The 22,666-nt window shown below is 42.1% G+C and overlaps 2 protein-coding genes across 5 annotated transcripts in view; both read right to left on the reverse strand.

Moving 5' to 3' along the window:
• The window catches only part of zmp:0000000760 (collagen alpha-1(IX) chain), a 35,328-nt gene extending 25,547 nt beyond the window's left edge, over positions 1–9,781 (reverse strand). Inside the window, exons 1-5 of one of the 2 annotated variants that reach the window (XM_035399688.1) lie at positions 9,496–9,781; positions 8,627–8,750; positions 4,640–4,710; positions 2,806–2,918; positions 1,657–1,780 (exon numbers count right to left, since the gene is read on the reverse strand). In XM_035399688.1, coding sequence (XP_035255579.1) covers positions 1,657–1,780; positions 2,806–2,890 — 209 coding nt within the window. In that variant the 5' untranslated portion in view covers positions 2,891–2,918; positions 4,640–4,710; positions 8,627–8,750; positions 9,496–9,781. The remainder of the gene's footprint in view (positions 1–1,656; positions 1,781–2,805; positions 2,919–4,639; positions 4,711–8,626; positions 8,751–9,495) is intronic. The other variant, XM_035399689.1, reaches the window with a different exon arrangement.
• Positions 9,782–12,297: 2,516 nt separating this feature from the next.
• Positions 12,298–22,666, reverse strand: part of dst (dystonin) — a 206,867-nt gene continuing 196,498 nt past the window's right edge. For 2 of the 3 annotated variants that reach the window (XM_035399719.1, XM_035399720.1), the window contains 6 exons: positions 20,021–20,138; positions 19,157–19,264; positions 17,617–17,807; positions 16,233–16,343; positions 14,134–14,257; positions 12,298–13,414 (listed from right to left, as the gene is read on the reverse strand). In XM_035399719.1, the coding sequence (XP_035255610.1) occupies positions 13,158–13,414; positions 14,134–14,257; positions 16,233–16,343; positions 17,617–17,807; positions 19,157–19,264; positions 20,021–20,138 (909 nt within the window). In that variant the 3' untranslated portion in view covers positions 12,298–13,157. The remainder of the gene's footprint in view (positions 13,415–14,133; positions 14,258–16,232; positions 16,344–17,616; positions 17,808–19,156; positions 19,265–20,020; positions 20,139–22,666) is intronic. The other variant, XM_035399721.1, reaches the window with a different exon arrangement.

Below are 22,666 nucleotides of genomic sequence, written 5' to 3' on the forward strand. Positions count from 1 at the left end.
TGACTCTCATTGGAGAAAAAGCCTGGGGGCGGGGGAGTTGGGGCCCAAAGGGGCCAGAGCTCGGAGGCACAGGTACACTGCTCAACACCCAGGTGTACGTACCAGACTCTGGGCATTTAGTCCCCTCAAGATTCAGCAACCCCTTTCTAACCAGCAGCTAAAATACATTTTTCAAAACCGTTTCCCTTACGACCGCGACCTTCCTCAGATGGCTCGCATCGGGAGCGGTTTCCGCAGAGCAGTGAGTCACCGTGCGTTCCCCACGCCATAAACAAACTTGGCGAAACGGCGAGGCGGAGTTCACCGAGGACACGGCGGGCCTGTAGCTGGCCAGGGTGTGGGGGGATTGGGGATTGGGGGTGGGGGGAGCGGACCCACGGAGAGCTCTGAGCTGCTCCAGGAGCGTGACTCATCCCGGACGTCAGAGGAGCTCGCCCTAAACACGCCCGCTACGTCTGCGTTTAAAAAAAGCCTCGCTTTGCTGCTTCAGCCCCGCAAGAATACGGCTCAATGCCGGGACATGAAAATGAAGATTTCGCCATGGAAACGCCCAGTCAGACTTGGACGCAAACTAATGTCTTCTGAGACTGCAGGAGAAACCTTAAAATACTGAATCCTGCTATTGCTCTACGGTGCACATTTAATAAAGACTTGCGGATTGCAAATCATTTTTGCACCTACAGAAGACCATATAATGCACTTGGCATATAAAATTGAATTAAATGGATACTGTGCAGAAACCTATAAAATGGACACTACTTTCAATACAAGGACATTGCAGTAAATTTACCTGATATTGCATGTAAAATTGTATCAAATTGGCATTGCATGTAAAGCTGTATTAAAATGTCCTGGGTTCTTGTCTGGCTGGTGTCATAGACATGGTTAATGTGGAGTCCCTGGCACATTTTGTGCGGCGAAACAATTGGATAACATCACCTCACCAACGACCAAAAAAACAATACTGACATGCCAAATTCAACTAATCTATTTCAGAAATCAGACCACTGGCATTGGCTATTGAGCAATCCAGCAGCTTTCCAACACACGTGTGCTGCAAATGTAATCAGAATGCTGGTCTGTGGGAGATCCCAGCCACCTCCCACTGGAGCAGTAGTGGTACGGCCCAATGCGAATGCAACAAGAACTTTATTCTATGACTAATCGCCCTCCCCTTGAAGCTATAGTGGTTTAACCCACTGTAACTTTCAATAGTCAACTCCAGCAGAAAGGGACTCTAAGCTGACAGTCTTCCTGAGATATTTAATATCAGTCCCATTAAGAAATAATGTTGAACATAAATATTCTAGTACAACATGCTGTCCTCTAGGGGCCAACACTTCATATGAAGTACAACTTTTGAAGGCCTTCATAAAGCATACAGAACACCTTTATGAGGCTGGTGTTGCCACTTTATAAAACAGCTGTGTGCAAAGTGTATGCTTTATGATTGCCAAAGAGGAATGATGCACCACATGTTTTAATGCACAAGCTCTCAATATGCAATATCACTTCACACCAGCTGCCATGAAAGGGCCTTGCAGATGTGTGGGCACCAATGAGCTCGCTGTCTATTTCAAAGCAAGCCAATCAGACCACAGCACGCCGAGGTGGGCGTGGAAACAGGCTCCAGGATGGGAGGAGCTAATTTTTTACCTGATGGTGTTTTTCAGGTGAACGGAGGGGTCGACCCGGAAAGCCACCGTGCCCGGTCCCGACCCGTTCACCGTTTGAACGCCTGAGATTTCGGACACCCGGAACTCCTCCAGAAGGTCAAAACCTAGACATCAACAGACTTGGTTTTCGGTATTTGAGGGGACATGAGATTTAAAAACAGCCCAAAACAGGACAAAAAAAAAGTTACACACTGACCTGGATTTATGAAGCGATAAACATATTTAAGGTTTTTCTGTGTTAGCAAAGCTTACGCAGTTAGACAGGGAAGATAAATGAGCTCGTTGAAATTTTACAATGACATCCACGGGTGGGCAGATGGATTTCATTATGGATTTGAGATGGATATTGAAACTGAATTCTCTCTGGCCCTTTCTGGTTTATGGATGGCACTATCCAGAGTTACACAGAATACGTTTTACACGTGATCCATTTGTAGAGGTGAACGTTTACAGTACGAGTTTAAGCTTTCCCCAAGGTTAAAACTGCAACTCCCATTAATGACTCAGTCTGAGGCCTTGAGGGTAAAAGTTCGACCTCATTCTTTCCCAAGGAACTTACATCACATTTAGCTTAAAACAACGCACAAGGAAGCATTCATTATTATATTGCTATCGGTGACTTTTTTTAGTCTGGCTGGATTAAAACAGTGGTGCATAACTTGTGTCAGCAAACAATATTACTGTATTTCTGTCATTCAGTTGAAGAAACCTTCAAAGGGTACTTTGCTGCTGACAGCTTCATGATTCATAACAGTGTTAATACCCTCGGTTAGCCTAACACCCGAAGGCTACTGACAGCCAAAGGTTACTAATGCGTCTGCCTGGGTGGGCTACTCTTCCTATGTGCCTGTGCTGCCACCTGCAGGTCATGTTGGAGTCATGCACTCAAAGGTGCTTCATTCAGTCTTGACCTCAGATCACACCGCTAAAAGAAGCGGCGGGTGGAAACACCGCGTGCACATGGGACAGTAGCATCATGTGACCTGTTTTTGAGACCTATGGGAGTTTCATTGAAGTAAAAGGATCACGACTTCCCCACTCTCACTCTCACCCAGAAATGGCTACAGTAAACTGTATGAAGAGGAGAACGGGATGACGGACTGTCTGTTACTCAAGTCCCTGTACTTACTCTGTAATTCCTGGCACTGGACGAACGCTGTGAGACCAAAGAGTGCTGTAAAAACCAGCATCCGTTTCATATGTGAGGATTTCATTTCTGCGATTCTCAGGGATTACATGCACCTGTGAAAAATAATGTAATAAATAAATAATGAATTTAAAAAGGAAATAATGATACATGCAGTTAGTTAATACATATAACGAAATGTTTAGTTATACGTTGAGAGTATTGCAGCAGCTGTTACTTGTGGGCTATGACTCTTACCATATATTGAGTCAAATATAATAAAAAGTAGCCTTGCAAATTGCAAATGAGATTTTTTTGGAAGGTAAAACGAAACCACCAAAGGCATCCTGGACAAGATCAAACCCATCAGTCACGTGCATTTCATTCAGACAGCCATGTGGTCGATAACTTAAAACATGACATAGCATGGACCCTAACGGAATTAGATGTAAGGTGACGCATATCATGGCACATCCTGAGCAAGAGAAGTCCAGTATGAGAAGAGAGAGGTATGGGTAGGTATGAAAGTACATTAGATATAATTATATCCAGATATAATTTGATATAAAAAGGTACATTTGTACTTCCCATGTGAAAGAGACATTGTGGACACGATTAAAGCCAAACTGGATTCCCTTACAATTTAAATAATTATTGATTGGTAATAAAGATAAACATCAAAAAGACAAAATCGAAGAAAGGGACAGTTCTGTCCCCGTACCCCCTTTCTATGTCATTACAAAAGTGCACATCTAAAGACACCATAATTAGCAAAGTCGTGATAAATGGCAAGTTATTTACATTACTGGCCAGTGATGTCACTGGTAATATGTTTCAGTATTTCAGCGTTTCATGCACAAAACTTAATTTATTCGGTGCCTTCCTTTCGAGAAGCTATGGATTTTTGTTTTCGTCAGTAAAGTCCAGCGTCAACCCTCCAGCAATATAATTTACATACCTGAATCATGCCGTATGTCTTCTGATATTCACAGTACATTATAGACGGTAGTGCTCCACGATATTGCATTAATCCTCAGTAGAATTCAATTTTATATAAGATCTGAATTTCGTTCCGTCTAAATCCCTTAAAATCACCAGTCGAAAAGCAGCGTAACAAGATACGGTCTATCGAATGGAAATGCAATTTAAAGCATATCCAACATTAAGTAATTATGTAATAACCATTTTGGAAAATAAGCCTACTCTGCACAAAAAGATATTTAAACAAGTTTACTCCATTGGCCCCACTTGCACGTTCTAAAATGCTACCGAGGAAGAGGTGAAAATGATTTAATAATTCATTCAATCGATCAAATGTTAAAATAGTTTCACTAAAATAAAGACATTTTAACCTAACAGTATTCCAAATTATACAAATATTTTTTATCCTATGGATGCACAGCAAAACTGTATGGTTTGATCATTTAATAGGTTATTGTTTAAAAGGTCATGGGGGAGAAATAATCTGTTTTTAAAGTGTGTATTCCGAAACTGTCCAATTAGAACACAAAAGACCATTCATAAAGTGAAATTTCCATGCAATATTCCCAAGGGTGGTGTCTTGCTGGTGTTGTTGCATAGCCATGCTTCAGTTTTTTTTAACCATATTTCTAAATAATCAGTATTATCAATTACAATATCATGATGCTTATTTCCATCCCACATGCAAATCACCATTTATTTCAAATCTTCTAATTGATGTTACCATAGTATATTTAGTGCAATCCATCTCTGACATTTTGATTTAGAAAAATCGTGCCCCCCTGTAAAAACTGGTTCCATTAAAATGCTGCGTGTGTGTCTATAGAATAATAAAGAGAAAAATAATTTCGCTTACATATTCTTGAATCGGAGGTCACCGAAGCGGACTGCGGACGGTTCCTTCCCTGGTCCCACAGTGAGAGTAGGCTATAGTCAATTTTAAAGTGTCATCGTTAGGCCGAACTTTTGACTTCAAAGGGAAGCCTCATTCACTCTAATAGTCGTGGCTCTCGAGGGAATCTGACCCTCGCGCTCCACTCCACCTTCGGTCCCATGGGATCTACCCTCTCCTATAGGTCCACGCGCAACAACTAGCGTCCACTTGGCACAGGCTCAGTTATATCTATTTAATCAAAATGATTGTTAAAGACAAGCATTTATCAACAAGCACATGGCCTATAATGACAGCAAATGCGCTACAATTAGAATGATTAAAGTCTAAATGGTGCCATCTGTACCGACAGTAAAATAGGCCTACATAGATATGGTCAGATGCGAATAAGCGAATAGGTCCTAACTCTTGATATGTTCACTGTAGCTGGAGCTTTTTGATTGATGGTGCTGCTGTATAATGCTGATGGGGCCTGCACTTGATTCGCCGGCCCTCTTTTTTTGCATGCCACTAGTTAACAGATTCAGAAGAATATTGTCGTGGAAATAGTCAGATAATTTGTTCTATGCCATATTTTTTTGAAAGAATAGCCTTTATACAACTAAATATAAATACGAACACGGAATTTAGACATAATACAGCATGTGGACAATTTTATTCTAGAAAATCCTTTGAAACATGTGTGGAAGTTTGAATTTTGAAATGAATAAAAATAGCGAAAACAAGAAATAATTTCACACAGAGGGAATTACAATTTAAATTAAACTCTATAGGCCTATTTTAAATCAAATGTCGCCTCTTCAGCGTGACAAAAGATTTCTGCTGAAATAAATAAAAACATAGGCCTATAATCTACTATAATAAAAATTCAACGTTTAAGAAAATACAGTTCAATTTCTCCAAAAACAGTCATTGATTGTTCCAATAGCCTACAAGCTGAGAGAAAGGTGTGGCATGTCACGGGAAGGCACGAGCTGTTCTGCAAACATTCCGCCGCTCGGGAGAACCAAGCCGCTTTTCACGGCAATAAAGCCATAAACGCATTTTCATCACCGCTTCAGATTCAACGCGGCCTAATCTTTTCTCTGCACTGATTAAATCTACGGAATTAAAAACTTTGTCTGATGAACATATGGCTATTACTAATGAACGTTTGTCTTAAACTGGCAAACTTGTTTAAAGGGGAAATCGCGTTTTGCAACAATTCTATCCCGACAAGGAGGTGGTTGTCGGGATGGACGGCGCACGTTTTCAGTTGAAGTATTAGGAGAGCAATGTCAAGCATTTTGCCCCGACTTCACATTTTATCGATCAGTTTTGCCATGTAACTAGTTTTGCCAGGGTGGAAGAGATCAGAACAGAGCTCAGAAGTGGTTGAGGTAGTTTTTTTTGCTTGTTTTCAACGTCACAATTAGAGAGAACATTGTTTCCATGGAAATTGTAAAAAAAAATCTGTCCTGTCATTCATTTTAGAGAGAGGATTTACTAAAATATTAATCACAGCAAACAACGTTTTCAGCAAACAAAAATGCCGAGTTACTCACTAATTAAAATTTGCTAAATCTAGGTTAAAAGTATTGGTATCAAAATTAGGCCAAGTTACAGCGAACACTATGGGCTATCGCTGCTCACAAATCAAATGAGCTCTATTCCAAAGCAGTGCTACCCAAGGTTTCCAAAATTATTTAATATAACTGTTTTTTTATCTTACCACCTGAAGAGAATGTGGTCATTCAAAGTAAAACTGTGGAATGCCAATTCATTTGCGGAAATAACCTGCAATTCAGCTATGTTACACTTAAATGACTACACTATATTATGTTTGTAGAACTGTCTGCACCCAGTCGCGCTTTGGGTTTATGTAAAAAATAATTGATTCGTTTTATTATAAAATAGTGTCCACAAACAATATTTTTTTTATTTGATATTTTAAACTAAATTTTTACTCTTTTACTTATTTGGCTAAACGTTCTCTGACCCACAAACATAGTACATTAGAGGCAAACGTATTAATTTAATAGTCCTAAATGTCATTTTTATCTATTTATTTTGACATTTTTCTCTACTGTAAATGATTGTATGTTTCTTTGTATAAATGTCTAAATGCAAATTTTATAGGCTGAGAGAAATTAGCACTCATTGTACTTTGTATCATTATCTTGATGTTGTAGCCTCCTAGTTTGACTTGGCGTAGGTCAGGTCAGAGTAATATTTACGGTGTGTATAGGACTTGTGTTGTACCTTATCAGACCTGTGTTTTGTAGTTATTCCAATGATCTTCGGTATACACTTATTGTATGTCGCTTGGATAAAATACTCTGCCAAATAAATGTAATTAATCCATGGGAAAATAAAGTATTCATTTATCTACCCATCTATAACATGCATTTTAAGTTGTATACAAACATGTCCCTTTTGTAAAAATAACTTGACAGCAAAGTACAAACATAATATCATAAAACTTGTTATTTGACACTTTGAAGTGACACAAAATATGAATGGCCACATTCTCTTCCAATGGTAAGATGAAAGAAAGAAAAACAAAACAGGGCCAATTTACATGAAATGATTTAGGAAACATTGGGTAGCATTGCTTTGGAATAGAGCTTGTTTAATTAGGGTGAACAGAGATAGCCAATATTAATACACACATGGCTGTGCTACCCCATCGAGTCCCGATGTTGCATGTTTTGCAACATGCTCAAAATGACCTCAGTGAGACTTAATTACTTGTTTTGTTTTACTGAAAGTGCTTATCCACATGTACAACACACATTTGGCATCCAAATAAAAATATTTGGGATAATTTACTGCAAGTAGTGGAAAATCCAGATGTTGAGAGACAAATTGGATCTGCTTGAGGAGCCTATGTTCTGTGTTCTCTAGAAACTGTAACAGTTTAGTAGTTGTAGTTTCACTACAAATATGTTGCTAGAATATAGTATTGGGCCTAAGGAACTGAGAAATGTTGTTATAAACTTAAATTTGGCAAAAACGGTGTCTCTCGGGTGCCTGAAATGAAATGTGGCATTTTTGCAACACTGGGTCTCACTGGATTAAAGATGGTAAACTACCTGTTCAGACCCCATTTGGGCAACGCACCATGTCAAAAGTATTGCTTTGGCATCGACAAAATCAAATGAATGCATTTCAGAAATGAGTTTGCCACAAACATTAAACAACTTTAACCGATAGTTTTTGGCAATTTATTTTATTAGTTAGCAAGCAAGCTAGCTTCCACACAGAACAAATATGGTGACCACATTTCAAAAAACATGTTCAAATAGCATCACACTTCCTGTGCACTTCTTTATATGTCCATTTTGCCTGTGGGTCTGAGTATCCTGCAATTGGTTACTTTCATCAGACAACATTGATCAGGTTTTGTAATTGGCAGACGCAGCTAGATGTCCAATGAGGAGAATTATTGATAATGGCACTGGAGCATTTGTGATGACAAAATCACCAGGAAAAAGCAGCAAAATAACCCAGGTTTGGGGCTTCATTGTGTGAAATTCTCTGAATTCTGTGACCTCTGTGAGGTCAAAATGCACAGAAGTTAATGTTCTTAGGGGCTGAGAGTCCGAAGTGATCATGATTATCTGTGGGAAACCCTGAGGAGTGCCAGACTCTGCTGTATAGGTATGGAGCATGCCCTGCTAAGCCATAACTTGGCGAATGGCATACCTGCCATCCCAATTCATGCTTGGTCCTCATTTCAAGACGTTACAACCAGCTACACACAAAATGCGTTACAACGCCACCCTGCAAACAAGGGTCTCCTAAGCAAATAAATAATGCAAGAAGCAGTGAAGTGCTGATTGGCCCAGATTTCAAATGTGTTGCATCCTCCGAGAGAGAATGAAGACACTGCCAGAACATTGACCTATGCATTCTGGGCCTGAGTTCAGACATTATCCCATGTTCATAGTCATAATAAAACACGCTCACCTTTATCACTGCAGGGACACTGGTGCAGAGGAAGTTATACAAGGCAGACATTCAACTTTGAGGCAGGGCGAGTCCACAAGGGGCCTGTGGCCCAAATGCAGTCCAACACTGATATACTCTTGTCCTTTGTGAAAAGAAAAAAGTGTTCAGGTGCATAAAAACTGTGTGATTATTTCCAGCGTTACATCTATAGTGTCAGCCTGCCTAAACTCTGTAAGAGTTGACTTGACACTGAACATTTTACTAGTGACAGAGTCATAAAAGATAACTGGTTTTTTTTAGAATCCATCTACAGTTTACACACATGTACATATAAATCTTAAGGTGTTTTCACATATAGTTATTTCTAGAAGAATAGACTCAGTTCTTCTAAAGTAACCTAAAAAAAAAACTAAAAAAAAAAAAAGAAAACAGCAGCGACTAATTGAGTCCTCCGTGTTCACATTGTTAGTGGACTTCAAAAAAGACTTCTCGCTCTTTATGGTCCATTTAGTGTGTTTTCATGTATAGTTCTTTCAAAATGAACCAAACGCAATAATTTTACAGTAAAACGAACTCGGTTCATTTAAAGTGAACCAAAAAGTGAATTAGCTGCAAATGCATGTGTTTATCTTGTAAGTGGACTTGGAGGGACTCAAATATCTTTAACTGAACATTCTAATGCTGATGTAACGGTCACTACCGGCACTTGAAAGCAACGGAGTTGCAGAAAACACATTCCAAAAAACCTACTAATCAAATGATTCATTTTCTGTGAAGTGTTGTAGGACTAATGATTAATTTGAAAAGAGGCTACATTACATGTTTAATGATTCAGTATATATGTGCCAAATCGTTAGGGTCCTCCTAATCGAAGAAAGTGTGGTCACCTGGTCATTTTTGCAAAATGTAGAGTTCAGTGACAGAGAAGGTGGTAATGTTATAAGGTTGGCGCAAGGAAAGACCATTTGCACCCTTCCTGCTCACGGGTTCCAGGCGAAAACAATAAACTAAAACAACAAGCTAAAATAATAAAGACAAGAGCCGTCGCCATCAGCCCCTCCAACTTTCCAGAAGCGGATTACTTTCTTGGTCTTTCCTCCTTCTCTTTTCTATAGGTTACGCAACTCCAAAATAAAACGAAGCGAAACTCATAAATGCGCTCTCAGTGTTAGCTCCCGGTCTCGGCTCCTAAAAGGTGGAGAGCAGCACACCTTTAGGCACCTGTGCTGATTAGTTAACGCAACCCAGGTGCGTGTGTTCTCTCCACAAGTCGGCGCAACCGAGACCAATCCGCCTCTCCGGCGGACCGAATGCTGCATGTTCTTAACAACTTCAATTGATCAAGATATCAGCTGTAACCTAAAGGAGCACACGCAGTGGGTCTCCAGGGCTGAATTTAAGTTTTATAAGAATGCTGTGACTTTGGACTGGCTCACCAAAGGGCTTGTTGTTCTCCTTGACTCATAGCTGCATGTTTTTATTGGTAAAAATAGATCCTGCAGGGGCTCTCATTTTGCAACAGCTAAGGAACTGATTCAATTGCTGTTCATTTAATTGTAGATAATCTGCATTTTCAGACAGTTTAAATACTGTACATCAGGAGTAGCCTACTGTACAATGGCCATACAAAAATACAAAAATGGCCAATGTGTTGTACCCCTGATGTACAGTATTGGCCAATGTGGGTGCGGGTGTTTGGTTTTGCCCTGCAATAAGACACCCGATTTAACTTCTTAAGACAGAAGACTAAGATTAGATCCTCAATTGAATCAGGTGCTGTAGTCCATCCATCATCTATAGCTGCTTACCTTGGGCAGGGTCGAAGGGGGTGCTGGAGGGCGTGCAGGAACACACCCTGGACAGGTCGCCAGTCTATTGCACATTCACCATTCACTCACACGCTCATACCTATGGGCAATTTAGAGTCTCCAATTAGCCTACGTGCATGTCTTTGGAGGAAACCAGAGTACCCAGAGGAAACTCATGCGGGGAGAACATGCAAACTGAAAGGCCCAGGCCGGTTTCAAGCCCAGGGACCTTCTTGTTTTGAGATGACAGTGCTGCTCACTGCTCCACCGTGCCGCGCTAGCTGTTGTAGCGCTCGGCTAAAACAAAAACCTGCACCCACACCAGCCCTTTTCAGATAAGATTGAGCACCCCAGCTGTACATTGTAGACATTCCAGCCCCCCTCCAGGATCAGAGTTCAACTCTGCTTACAGAACCAAGAATTTTATTCCTGACATATCTAGCATGCAGCAGTCATCGCAAGCTAAATCTAAAGGGTCTTTTTCCCCCTCTGTTTTTCAGTATATCCCATAACATGCCTTATTGTTTTGCATTATTAAGTGATCCATACAATAACTCAGGCAATATTATTATGGTTGGAGTGCTCTCTAAATGTGAGTCAATCCATCATTTTCTCTCAGATGTTTCCAGTAGGAAAATACTCAGTGGTACATAACCAACTTTCTGAACCAGCTGTAGTTGCTACAGCAATGCCTATAAGATAACCAAAATATTATGTGTTCCGGTCCTTGACCTCACTACTATAAAATGTACAGAAACATGTTGGTGCTGGAGTGCCCACACTATCCGGTTTTACAGTTCGGAAGTGATATAGCTCACATTTACCTCAGGAAATAGGGCTCTATCAAAATAGCAGGAAAAAAGCTATAAACACAAAAAAGCAACCACCGTCACAATTACTTCCATTCATGTTTGACGGAAGCTGAACGCCATTTCCCTCCGAAGGTTCACGCGGCTCCGAGCTGGTTGTGGAATTTACGAGGTGGCCAGCGATGCCATGTATGAACTATTTACACACCTAACATACAGCTGCCTAGATGGGCAAACATTTCACGGGAAAGAGTAAATATTCTTCAGACAGGAGCCACCTTTGGGACTTCATTAGACTCTGGTTGAACATTTCTACTGTAACTTCAAATAGTAGCTTAATATAAACGAATAGGCCTGAACCAGGCATTAATTATCCCATATAACTACACGATGGAACATGTAAATGAATATATCACAAGGCAACCCGATTAGATGCTTTTTCCTCATTTTCATACCATACACCTCTCAAATTCACATCCATTACTGTTACCATTAAATAATAATAATGTATAGTGAAAGGAATGTGTTCTCTAGAGTGTCTGTTGCTATCCACTGATTCTTCACTCCATAGTCCACCAGCTGAGCTGCAGTCTTTCAGTGTCAGATGAGGTCTTTGTAGTACCACATAAGATGCATGTATGTTTCACATATAAACTATGCAACAGGTAAAAATAAATAAAAAAAACAAGTAAACAAAAAAAATGCCTTAAATTTGGGTTGCCCCTGTGAATCATCATTACGACCATTACATTATAGTACACCAGACAACATATTTTCTTCTTAGGCTTAAGGACCCTGTGACTCTGTTTCCCCTACAATAAATGCATAATAATTAAATTTACGAACAACCAAAACATTTCCGATAGACTAATGTTAGAGAGAATCCCAATAGCCAATAACCTTAAAATTGTTCTTTTTTATCCAATGAAATGGATAAAAATTGTACACTAAATTCCTTCTGATGATGTTAAATGTGATCACAAGTTCCAAGTGAAGCATTACTGTGTCGGTGCATTAACACGATTAACACACACGTTCAGCAGTCAGAGAATGAAGGGAGAGCTCAGGGGAGTTCAGTTTGCCATCGTAGCTTTCCGCAAGCATGTTTATTACAAAAAGGAGTTACAGCGTTTCCCATCCACTCTAGCAAAATGAACCATACACAGACATGAATGCACTTTAGAATGTTGACTAGCAGGAGCCAGAATGGCGCCTCTCCAACTTAAATGGCACACATCGCTGTAAGATAATCAAACATAACACTAATTGCAGGTGCTGAGGTTAAATAGCTAAGAGTTCAAGGCCTTGTTCTTGAATAATAATTTAATTATCTGCAGTATTGAGTTCCTTGCTTTCGCAGTTTAAATTAGGCTAGAAACATAGTGTTCGGCATTTAGTGTTAATGTATTGCCATTTTAAATGCATTTTGGCAGCGCTTCATTGCACTTTAAATATTTATATACAAATAACAGTTTCTTCCGCTCCAGAGTACAGTGATATGCTTTTAACTCCACATCGCAGGTCAGTTTCCAGAAATCGACAGTACATTCAGCAACCCTTCCCAACCAATCAAAACACAGTGTTACTGTTACATAAGTGTGTTAAACCGTTAGTTTATCTTACAACGCAAAGTCTTTCCATCACTTCTTTTTTTTTTTTTTTTTTTTTAATTTCGCGAACCTTTCCAGGTATGGCATCAGTAAAATAAAATAAAATAATAACAATAATAATCTGATAACATTATTCACAAGAAATAAAATACAAGACGATTACACAAGGCCATCGGCATTCCAACCTCGCTCGATATTAAAACGATCTTTTCTTTTTTTTCCTACAGAATATTTTACATCTCATGACGTTTCTTAAGATGACGAACGCACATGTAGTCCCCGCGCCTGATTGGCCGGGGGCGTGGCGACGGGCCCCCCCTGACTATCTCTTGGAGGCCTTTGCCGGTTTGCTAGCGGGCGGGGGCCTCCTCTGGGGCGTGGGGATTTTGGAGGGCTTGCCGCCGCGCGGGCGGAGCGAGGGGCGGGCTCTCTCGCGCGCGGACTCGGGCGGGGCCTCGGACGTGTCGGAGCACACCGACTGGATATCAGAGATGTCGAAGTCGGAGGCGTCGCTGCCCCTCCGGCTGCTCCCGCGGCTGCCTGCTTTGCTTCCGGGCCGGCTGGGGGTCGTCTTGGGCTCTGGGGGACACAAGAGACGGCGGGGGCGGATTAGCGTAGCCGCAATGCTACAAGGTACGCGGACCAAAAAAAGCACACATAACATGGAACATAGCATTAGCCTCCCTCCCTAAATGACACTCTGACACCTGTGTGTCTCCCATCAATCAAGATTCAATACCAGATTATAGGATAGCAGACTCAAGATTCAGACATGCTACCTGACAGCCCCCAGCATTAGTCACCATTCACCTTCAATCTTGCTGTCCCAATATGCGTATTGAAGACCAGCTAACATTTCTGTCTATTTTAACCACCTAAGGACTAGAAAGCAATATAGCTAACGGTGGGCTATGGGAAGTACTGTACACACTCTCCCTAATGCCTCCACTCTTTCTGAAAGCTCTGTTCTCAGATCCATCACTCCACTTTGCTGGTTTGCTGTCAGTAATCCCCCGCTTTTCTCTTCTTTCACCCCAGCCCTCCCCCGGTACTTCTCTCAATTCTCTCTCTCTCTCTCTGCAATAATCTTGTCTCACTTCACATGTTCATATTTGAGTACTATCAATGGCACAAAATGAGCACATTTTTTTCAAAACCACAGTGTGAGTATGTGCACACGTATAATATATACATGTGAGTAGGTGTGCGTATATATTAGATAATGAACATGGAGCTCATATTATCTTCAATATGAATACAATGAAATGGCGAAGAGTGAAAGTGACCTTTGACCTCACCTACGACATGTGACCTGGCTTTGGTCACCGCGGCTGATATGAGGGCACCCTCCTCTCCGGACTGGAACCCCTTCCCCGAGAGATAGCCGGGGAGGCGGAGCTTGCTGCCCTGTATGGGCGTGGTCTGTGGGGAACGGACACGGACAGCGTCACAGAGAGTTTGAGGGCAGGGGGTGAGGGGTGAGGAAGTGTGGGGCGGAGGATGGTGGGAGGGAGGAAGAGCAGGATGGAGGGAGTGGGAAGGAGGGAGGGAGGGAGGGAAACGGGGTGGGGAGGAGTGCGTGGGAAGGAGGGGCAGTGGAGTGTGTGAGTATGGCGCTGTACGCTGTGCGTACGCCTGCGCGGGTCATTCTGAGAGGAACGCACTGCCCAGGCCATCAGTCTACTGTACTTCACCCGAATCACGCTCAGCGCTAACTGCGCTAGCCGTATTCACATAACGGGACGTTTAGAAATGGTTCACTATGCACTGCAATAAGCCGGCTTCCTAAAACTTCAATGAGGGGCACTAAAGAGCATTTTTATGTGTGACAAATACCAGCGAAATGATGGCTAGTGATGGCAGAGTGAGGTTTTATTAACCCCAAAATGGATGAGGCTATCAGGCGCCACATGTGGATCAGATATGAACCAATCAGGGTTTTTCTAAGGTTGGGATGTGAACCAATCATAGGGTTTTGCTATGGAGGGATGTGAACCAATCATAGGGTTTTGCTATGGAGGGATGTGAACCAATCATAGGGGTTTTCTGTGGAGGGATGTGAACCAATCATAGGGATTGCTATGGAGGGATGTGAACCAATCATACGGTTTTGCTATGGAGGGATGTGAACCAATCATAGGGGTTTTCTGTGGAGGGATGTGAACCAATCATAGGGATTGCTATGGAGGGATGTGAACCAATCATACGGTTTTGCTATGGAGGGATGTGAACCAATCATAGGGTTTTGCTATGAAGGGATGTGAACCAATCATAGGGTTTTGCTATGAAGGGATGTGAATCAATCACCGGGTTTTGCTATGGAGGGATGTGATCCAATCATAGAGTTTTGCTATGAAGGATTGTGAACCAATCACAGGGTTTTGCTAGGGAGGGATGTGAAACAATCATAGGGTTTTGCCAAGGAGGGATGTGAACCGGAGTGTGGCACAGTGGGTAAGGAACTGCGCTTGTAACCGAAAGGTCGCAGGTTTGATTCCCGGGTAAGGACACTGCCGTTGTACCCTTGAGCAAGGTACTTAACCTGCATTGCTTCAGTATATATCCAGCTGTATAAATGGATACAATGTAAAGTGCTATGTAAAAAGTTGTGTAAGTCGCTCTGGATAAGAGCGTCTGCTAAATGCCTGTAATGTAATGTAATGAACCAATCATAGGGTTTTGCTAGAGAGGGAAAATACTTTGTATTGATTCAGATGAGGCTGGGTCATTGGAAGCACAAAGAAGCTCCACCCATGATGGCATTCTCCAATCAGCAAGCACCTTCGTAGCCGTGATATTCCCAAACAGTCAGAATGTGTTAGTCAGTCAACAGCATCGAGTGCCATTAGTTTGTGAAAAGGACAGAATTTAAAAGGAACAGTGCCACGTTCAGACAGTGAAGCCAATGAGTGCAGTTTAACGTCAACAGACAGGACAGTGATGATTTAAGATGAGCTGTAGCCCCAAGACAGACACTTCATTCTTAGTAGAGGTCAGTTTACACTTCAGTACACGAGAAGCTTCAAACAGCGCTCTACCAGTTAGTGCTTCAAAGCCCACAACCCAACTGAAACCGACCAAAAATCACTTAAAGGTATGAGATACCCGGACGGCACTCATTTACACATTTAAGGACACCACGTACACAGTTTAGTGTACCAAATTTAAGGAATATTATGCTCACAGACTACATGTCAATCACAGACTTTATTTCTCGCTGTGTGACTTATCAGTGTAGCCGTGCATAGAACGTGTCTGGATCCAGACAGTTCTTTCAGCAGTAGCTGCGTGGCGGATTTCAGTTGGACAGTGGGGTATGGGGTTAAAGCGCTTTCCTGTGAGCTCTGTCGCGGGGGGGCGATGGGGGCGAGGGGGGGGGCGTGGTCTTTCACTATACCTCTGAGGACGACCCCTGGCTTTCAAAGGAGTCGGAGGTCTTTAACGGACTGCAGGGTTTGCTGTTTGTCAGCCAGGGTTTATCATAATTGCGGGTCAAATGTTGGGATGTCTGTGAGGGACAATGGTGAAATAAAAAAAGGAACACACGCACACACACACACACACACACACACGTACAATGTACACACACACAAACACACACACACAAACACAGGGGGTTTAGATGGGTACAAATGAAAAAGGAATGTATAATACAGTCACATAAACAATAATGGGGAGAGAGGGATAATGAAAGGGTGAATGGGCACAGACTAGCATGGAGGAATGACCATAACAAATAATAAGGCTGTGGTTTATAGGGGAATATTAAAAATGACATACATACCGTGACCACCAGAGAATGCTGTGATTTGTGATTTTACCATAAAATGAGACAACCGTAAACTGCTCTTACTTCATGTGATATGGGAGCATTCTAACTAAAGCCCTGGCCACACAAGTAACAGCAAGAATAACTAACTTCAATGATAAACATTGCAAATCACATAAAACAAAACAAATAGAGTCAGTTAGAAAAGAGTGATTACTATAAAACATCAATTACTAGTGCACTAATCACAGCGGAAGCTATTGCAGGAACAGCATTGTGGGTAATTTTTTTTACACATACAGTACATTTATCCTACGATAAAATCCACCTGTGCTTGATGCTGAAGGATTAATAAAAAAGATGCAACACCACGACTTGCCAAGCCTCTCCAGCTTGCATGGAACACTACTGGCTGCCTTGGTTACAACCAGCCAATCAAGTCTCACCTCCTTATCTCCCTGCACTGGCTGTTAGTCATACTGTAAGTCACATTATGTGACTTACAGTATCAAAACCAGCTGTGAATAGGGACAGCACTCCCTAACTTTCTCTCTGATCTGATGTGTGACAAAAACTAAAAAACAAATCCCTGTTGTAACAAATTACTGACTACTTCCATTCTATGTACCCGGCTTCCTTCAGAACTCCAAAAGCTGCTCTTATTAAAGGTCCCAGTCTGCACATATTTGAAGAAGAATCATCTTAGACTGGCTGAATTATATCAGATTTCCCAGGCTTAAGGCTAGCATGTACACAAGGGCGCCCCCTTGTGAGGGACTAGGTGCAGTATCCTGTAAACACAAAAACCCAGATTCTCCTCCTCCTCCAGTCAATGCAGCAAACCAACCTCACTACCACCAGTCACAGCTTTTCACCAGTGTGAAAGGAAACATACAAAACTTGGTGTTCTCTCCTACGTTTTAAATTTTATTTTGCAGGTGGTGTCATTTCCTGTTTTTTTCACCCCAGTCCCCTCTCAGTGAATCAGTAATAATTTGACGGCAGAGCCTACCTTGGGTGTACTGCTGGCGGCTGGGATCTGATGGGCGGGGCAGCTCAGGCTGGAGTTGGACCGGTTCGGGGAGGCGGCGCGGGATGAGGGTCGTGACCTCCAGCCCCGGTAGCGGAAGCTGGCCATGACCTGGGTGGTGCCTTCTGGGAGAATGAACTTCTCCCGCAGCTCCATGTTGGTGCGTCCTTTCGCTGAGAGGGGAAAGAGGGCGGGCGCGAGACCATTGCAACACGTTACCGTGGTTACCAAAACACACCAGGCAAAAACAAACAAACAAACTAAAAAACTCATTTCAAAATCACGAATGGATGAACCAGAAGTCGCTTCATTTGAAGAAAGCGGACTTTTTTGAAATGAAGAGCCGGGCGGCGGCGGTGGCGGTGGCAGACGTGACGCTGGGCGCACGCCGGGCGATGCGAATGACAGGCATGCAGGCTCACATCGAAGAGGCGCGATGAGGGCTCCGTCTCAAGCCCTCATTGGCTGCTCGCGAAATGGATGTTAAAAGAAACGCCATTCCACCGTTGCGCGCAAGCACACTGGCGAACACGCGCACACTCGCAGCAAACGTACGTGCGTGCAAACTCTCGCACACGCTCACTTGGTCCGTCTGATCTGACAATCACACCAAGTGCTGAATTCCTACATGAATCTCACAATACCAACCTCCAATATGAATCTGCTTTAAAACAGTTCCCCAATTGTGACATCATTTGTAACACCCCATAGTGTAAACAACTGTTGAGGTAAAAAGATTCACTCCATTTGCACACACGTTTCCAACCAAACAGAAAACCAATCATGAAGCTATTCACAATTTGCGCTATATGGCAAGGATTAGCTAACCACATAAATTACATACTGAGATAGTAATTAAGTAGCCAGCAAACAAACAAAAGAATTGTCCATCTACAAGCTTCAATAAAATGGTACTTGTAACTTAGTAACTAGCCTTTGCCTTGCCCACAAAATCTTGCCTAACTTCTGGCAACTGCAACTGAATTTTGATGTGTGATGCAGCCAAGATTTCAGTCTCGTTTTGAAATAACCAGGTCTGAAGTATCCAAAGACGTGAACATTAAGGGCTACTGCTGCAAAAGGTACCATTGTGCTATGCTAGTATGTGTATTTGGCTGGTTCCCGCAAGGTACTACATTTCAGTTTTTGGTCCCAATATTAAAAAGTTTAAAACCAGTGCTCTGAGATTACAGTGACTGCTATGTAGGACTGATTAAATATGCTATGCTGCAGTAGAAAACCCTGTTTAGAGAAATACACACTCAGCAAGGCTTGCAGCAAGCAGAACACACAGCACAGAATGTGGTGAGAAAATTGCATGCTGGAAGAAAGTGGATTTAGATCCACGGTCGGGGTGGGGGTCCACAGCAAAAGACAGAGTGTGATGCAAATAAACACTGTGTGGTTCGTCTGGCACACCAGAGACAGAGAGAGCGTAAAGCTTGTTAGCAGGAGATGCAGTAAAAAGAAACACACACACACACACACTCTCACGCGCAGGCACACGCAGATGCACACATACCACCAGGATGGAGCAGCGAGAGAAAGTGTGAGAGTTGCCAACCTATCGGAGACTGAGTAATCGAGGAGTTTGATTCCGAGCGCAACATTTTACTCCCGTGGTGGTGAACTAGGAGAGATGACATACAGCAGAGGGTTGTTCTCGTCACAAAGAAAGCAGGAGGAAATGGTCAGCAGGAAAAACAGAAAAACAGAAAAGAGAGAAATGCAGTTGGCACAAGACAGCAAGCTTTCACATCCAGCCAATCAGGACGCAGAGAATCAACCTCAACCTTACTGACACAGCACTATCTCTATCTCTCTCTCTCTCTCTCTCTCTCTCTCGCACACACACACACGCATACACACAGCTGAATTCTGTGACCTCATAGTTATGGGACTTTTCAGGGATGCAAGAAAAACCTTCAGCAGCAATGCTCTGTTACTATAACAACACAAAGCATTCAGAATCCATTCACACGGCACATAATATAGTCTGCCCTACAAAAAGCACATATATCTCTTACAGCAACAGTGGCCAGCCTCTCTTACTCTTATGAACCAATGCAGCTCAAATGCAATTTAAATAAAACTTACCATAGGATGCATAATACTGAACAGTAATTAAAAACCTTTTAATATGCAAAGAGCCATTTCAAGCATGAAGCCTGTTTTCTTAAATAAATGCCCTGTTGCTGTGTAAATTTGCTAAAGGCAAAGACAGACAGATAATATCACACCCAATTAGCGTGTTTGCAAAGGGAAAATGTATGTAAGTAACAGAAATGCAAACAAAAAAAAGCTGACAACCAGCAAGTACACAATTGCCATATGATGTAATTAAGATGATAGCTCGGTAGGGTAAAGTTATGGGGGGACGGGGTACCTCTGCAGGGGTCGTTCTTCACCAGGAACTCGTCGAGCGCCATCCAGCCGCCTCCGACCCGGACCATGACCGTGCTGCGCAGAATACGCACCAGCCGCAGCTGCTGGGAGTCTCCGAACTGAGGAAGAGGAGGAGGAGGAGGGAGAGGAAGGTGAGGCTTCGCACGGGCGGAAGCACTGTCTCGGAAAATGCCACTGTAACAAACGGCACCGCCTGAAGCACCGAGCTGCGCGGCCGGAGAAACGCGCCACCGCAACCGCGGGAAAGTCGGGACCGAGGGGCGTGTCCCCGGGACTCACGTTCATGCCGTTAAAAGCGCGAACACAAATCTGACGTTTCGATCTCCGTTTTACAGTCAAACGAGGGGACTGAGAGCCGGATTATTAAGCTTTTTTTATTAAACTCTCCCGCGGTGGACTGGCTTCCTTCTCTGGCTGCTCAGCTCAAGTGCTTCACTGGCGAGACAGAAATAAATGCTTCATTCCGTTTCATTCCCAAAGACAGATGGAAGATCAATCCAACTGGTTTAAATGCTTTTAGTGTGTCCTTCGGGCTCAGAGGCCACTTAAACATACATATTGTATGTTTAAGTATGCTTTTCCCTTTATAGTGTATGACAATAGAAGAGTGAATTAATATAGATAATGTACAAATAGAAATTGTCATTTACAGTATATTTTCATTGCTGACATACTAACAGGGTTTCTCATTCTGTCCACTGTAAAGCACATATGCTCTATTTTCAGTGAGGTGCAAACACACTCTAAATAAAAACATGCTTTGTCCACAAAAAATTTCCAATTTTTTTTCACTAAGAGTCACTAAATCTATGGGGCAAAACATAAATAGCTTACAGCTGTTCCTTAAAGTAAAACAGAATATTTTACCTTTGTTGAATCTAGAGATTAAATTCTAGATTAAGTAAATATTTTGAATGACCAATGTTGTAATGTTACAGATCAATTATATTTACACCACTAGAGTGTGCTCCTGTACCACTTTTATCAAACAGAAGAAATATTTATGGCCAAAATGACAAAATAACAAATATTACACAATTTATACTCTTTATAAATATATACAATTTGTTTTTTTAGAGAATACAGAACACTTTTCTGTGGTGCTCAACCTATAATAATCACTGACTCTATGCATGCTAATTATCTTTCCCTATAGAACAACTGTACTTTCCTAATGGAAGTACATTTTTTGTTTTTGTAAGTTGCTCTGGATGAAAAAGGTATTTGTTAAATGTCTGTAATGTAATAATAATAGAAAGTCACCAAGTTGGATATGACCGTGGTAGATTGATTCCATACACAGCACAACAGTTATGACCTCATGCTTTCTGCATTATATAAATAATAAATAAAAAAACAGAAATCCCCTGAAAAATTCAACAATGTGAACACTGGGACTCTACCACTACCAGTCACCATATTCATAACGGATGCGTTGAGGACGATGCAGAACCGATGCGGCTAAACTCCAATGGGACACAAACAAACAAAATGGCGGATGGGTCTCACTGTTGCACTAACCAACCACGGTGTGATAACTATGACAACCACCACTTTGACTGATGAGTCCAACCTAAACATCTCACTAAACAGACATTTATTTATTTCTATTTTTCTGGGAGGGGCAAGGGGGGGTACCACACTGTTGCGGACATGATTTCCAGTAATGATACAATGTCACTGGTGGATTTGGTGATTAGAGAAAAGAGAGATGGGTTTTTTTTTTTGGAGAATGGTGGGAGGAGTCATGACAAAAACGAGTATCGATTTACCAGGATACAGCTTTCCAAAACTGCAAGGTGTAGCTGGGGGATTAGACTGAGACTGTCCCTGTTTGCTATAGCCTCATCCACGACTACGGTGTCATGTAAGCACTGAACCAGACCAAACTGTCAAAAGAATCGTTTCAGGAGATATATGTAGTACTGAACTGACAACATTGTGGCTTCAATGACACAAAAGCATGGACAGGAATCACAACAACACAGCTGAAATTTTTTTTTTTTTTGGGGAGGGTGGGGTGGGGGGTTGGCATTGGGGATTGGGACACAATCTACCCTTTCATACCCCCCAAAAGTTCCTTCAAATGTGCCTCTATGACCAGCGTTCACAATTCCTTTCCTTATGTACAGAAAGCACGTGACCAAGTGATTTCATGACAGCAGAATTTATGAGGTCTGAGCTCGAACATGCACAAGAGTCAGTGCTGGGTCTCGTCTTGACGCCAATTCATTAAAATTGTGTCAAAACTCGGGGCGGCAGGGGAAAGAAAGCAAATTGAATCAAATCAAAGCAAATTAAATATACAAAACAAAATGACAGGTATTCCAGCTTTGAAACTGCCATTAGTAGCATTTGGCGAACGTAAGGCACACAGACAGGCACTGCCAAGCAGGAGCACAGGTCAAAGGTCAATTCCAAAGCTGCCCAACAGTTACGCTGGAGCGAGGCCATGAGCATGTCTCTTTGAAATGGCACAGAATCACGTTATTCATCATGATTTGAGCTGGCAACCCACAAGCAGATACATTATTCAGCATGGAGCAGAAACAGCAGCACTGGCATACACAAATCAGTACTGTACGCTTTTTAATGCAGGTTACTTTTCATAAAACACTAAAACTGA

This window comes from Anguilla anguilla, chromosome 18, assembly GCF_013347855.1.
Source record: "Anguilla anguilla isolate fAngAng1 chromosome 18, fAngAng1.pri, whole genome shotgun sequence".
Lineage (NCBI taxonomy): Eukaryota > Metazoa > Chordata > Actinopteri > Anguilliformes > Anguillidae > Anguilla > Anguilla anguilla.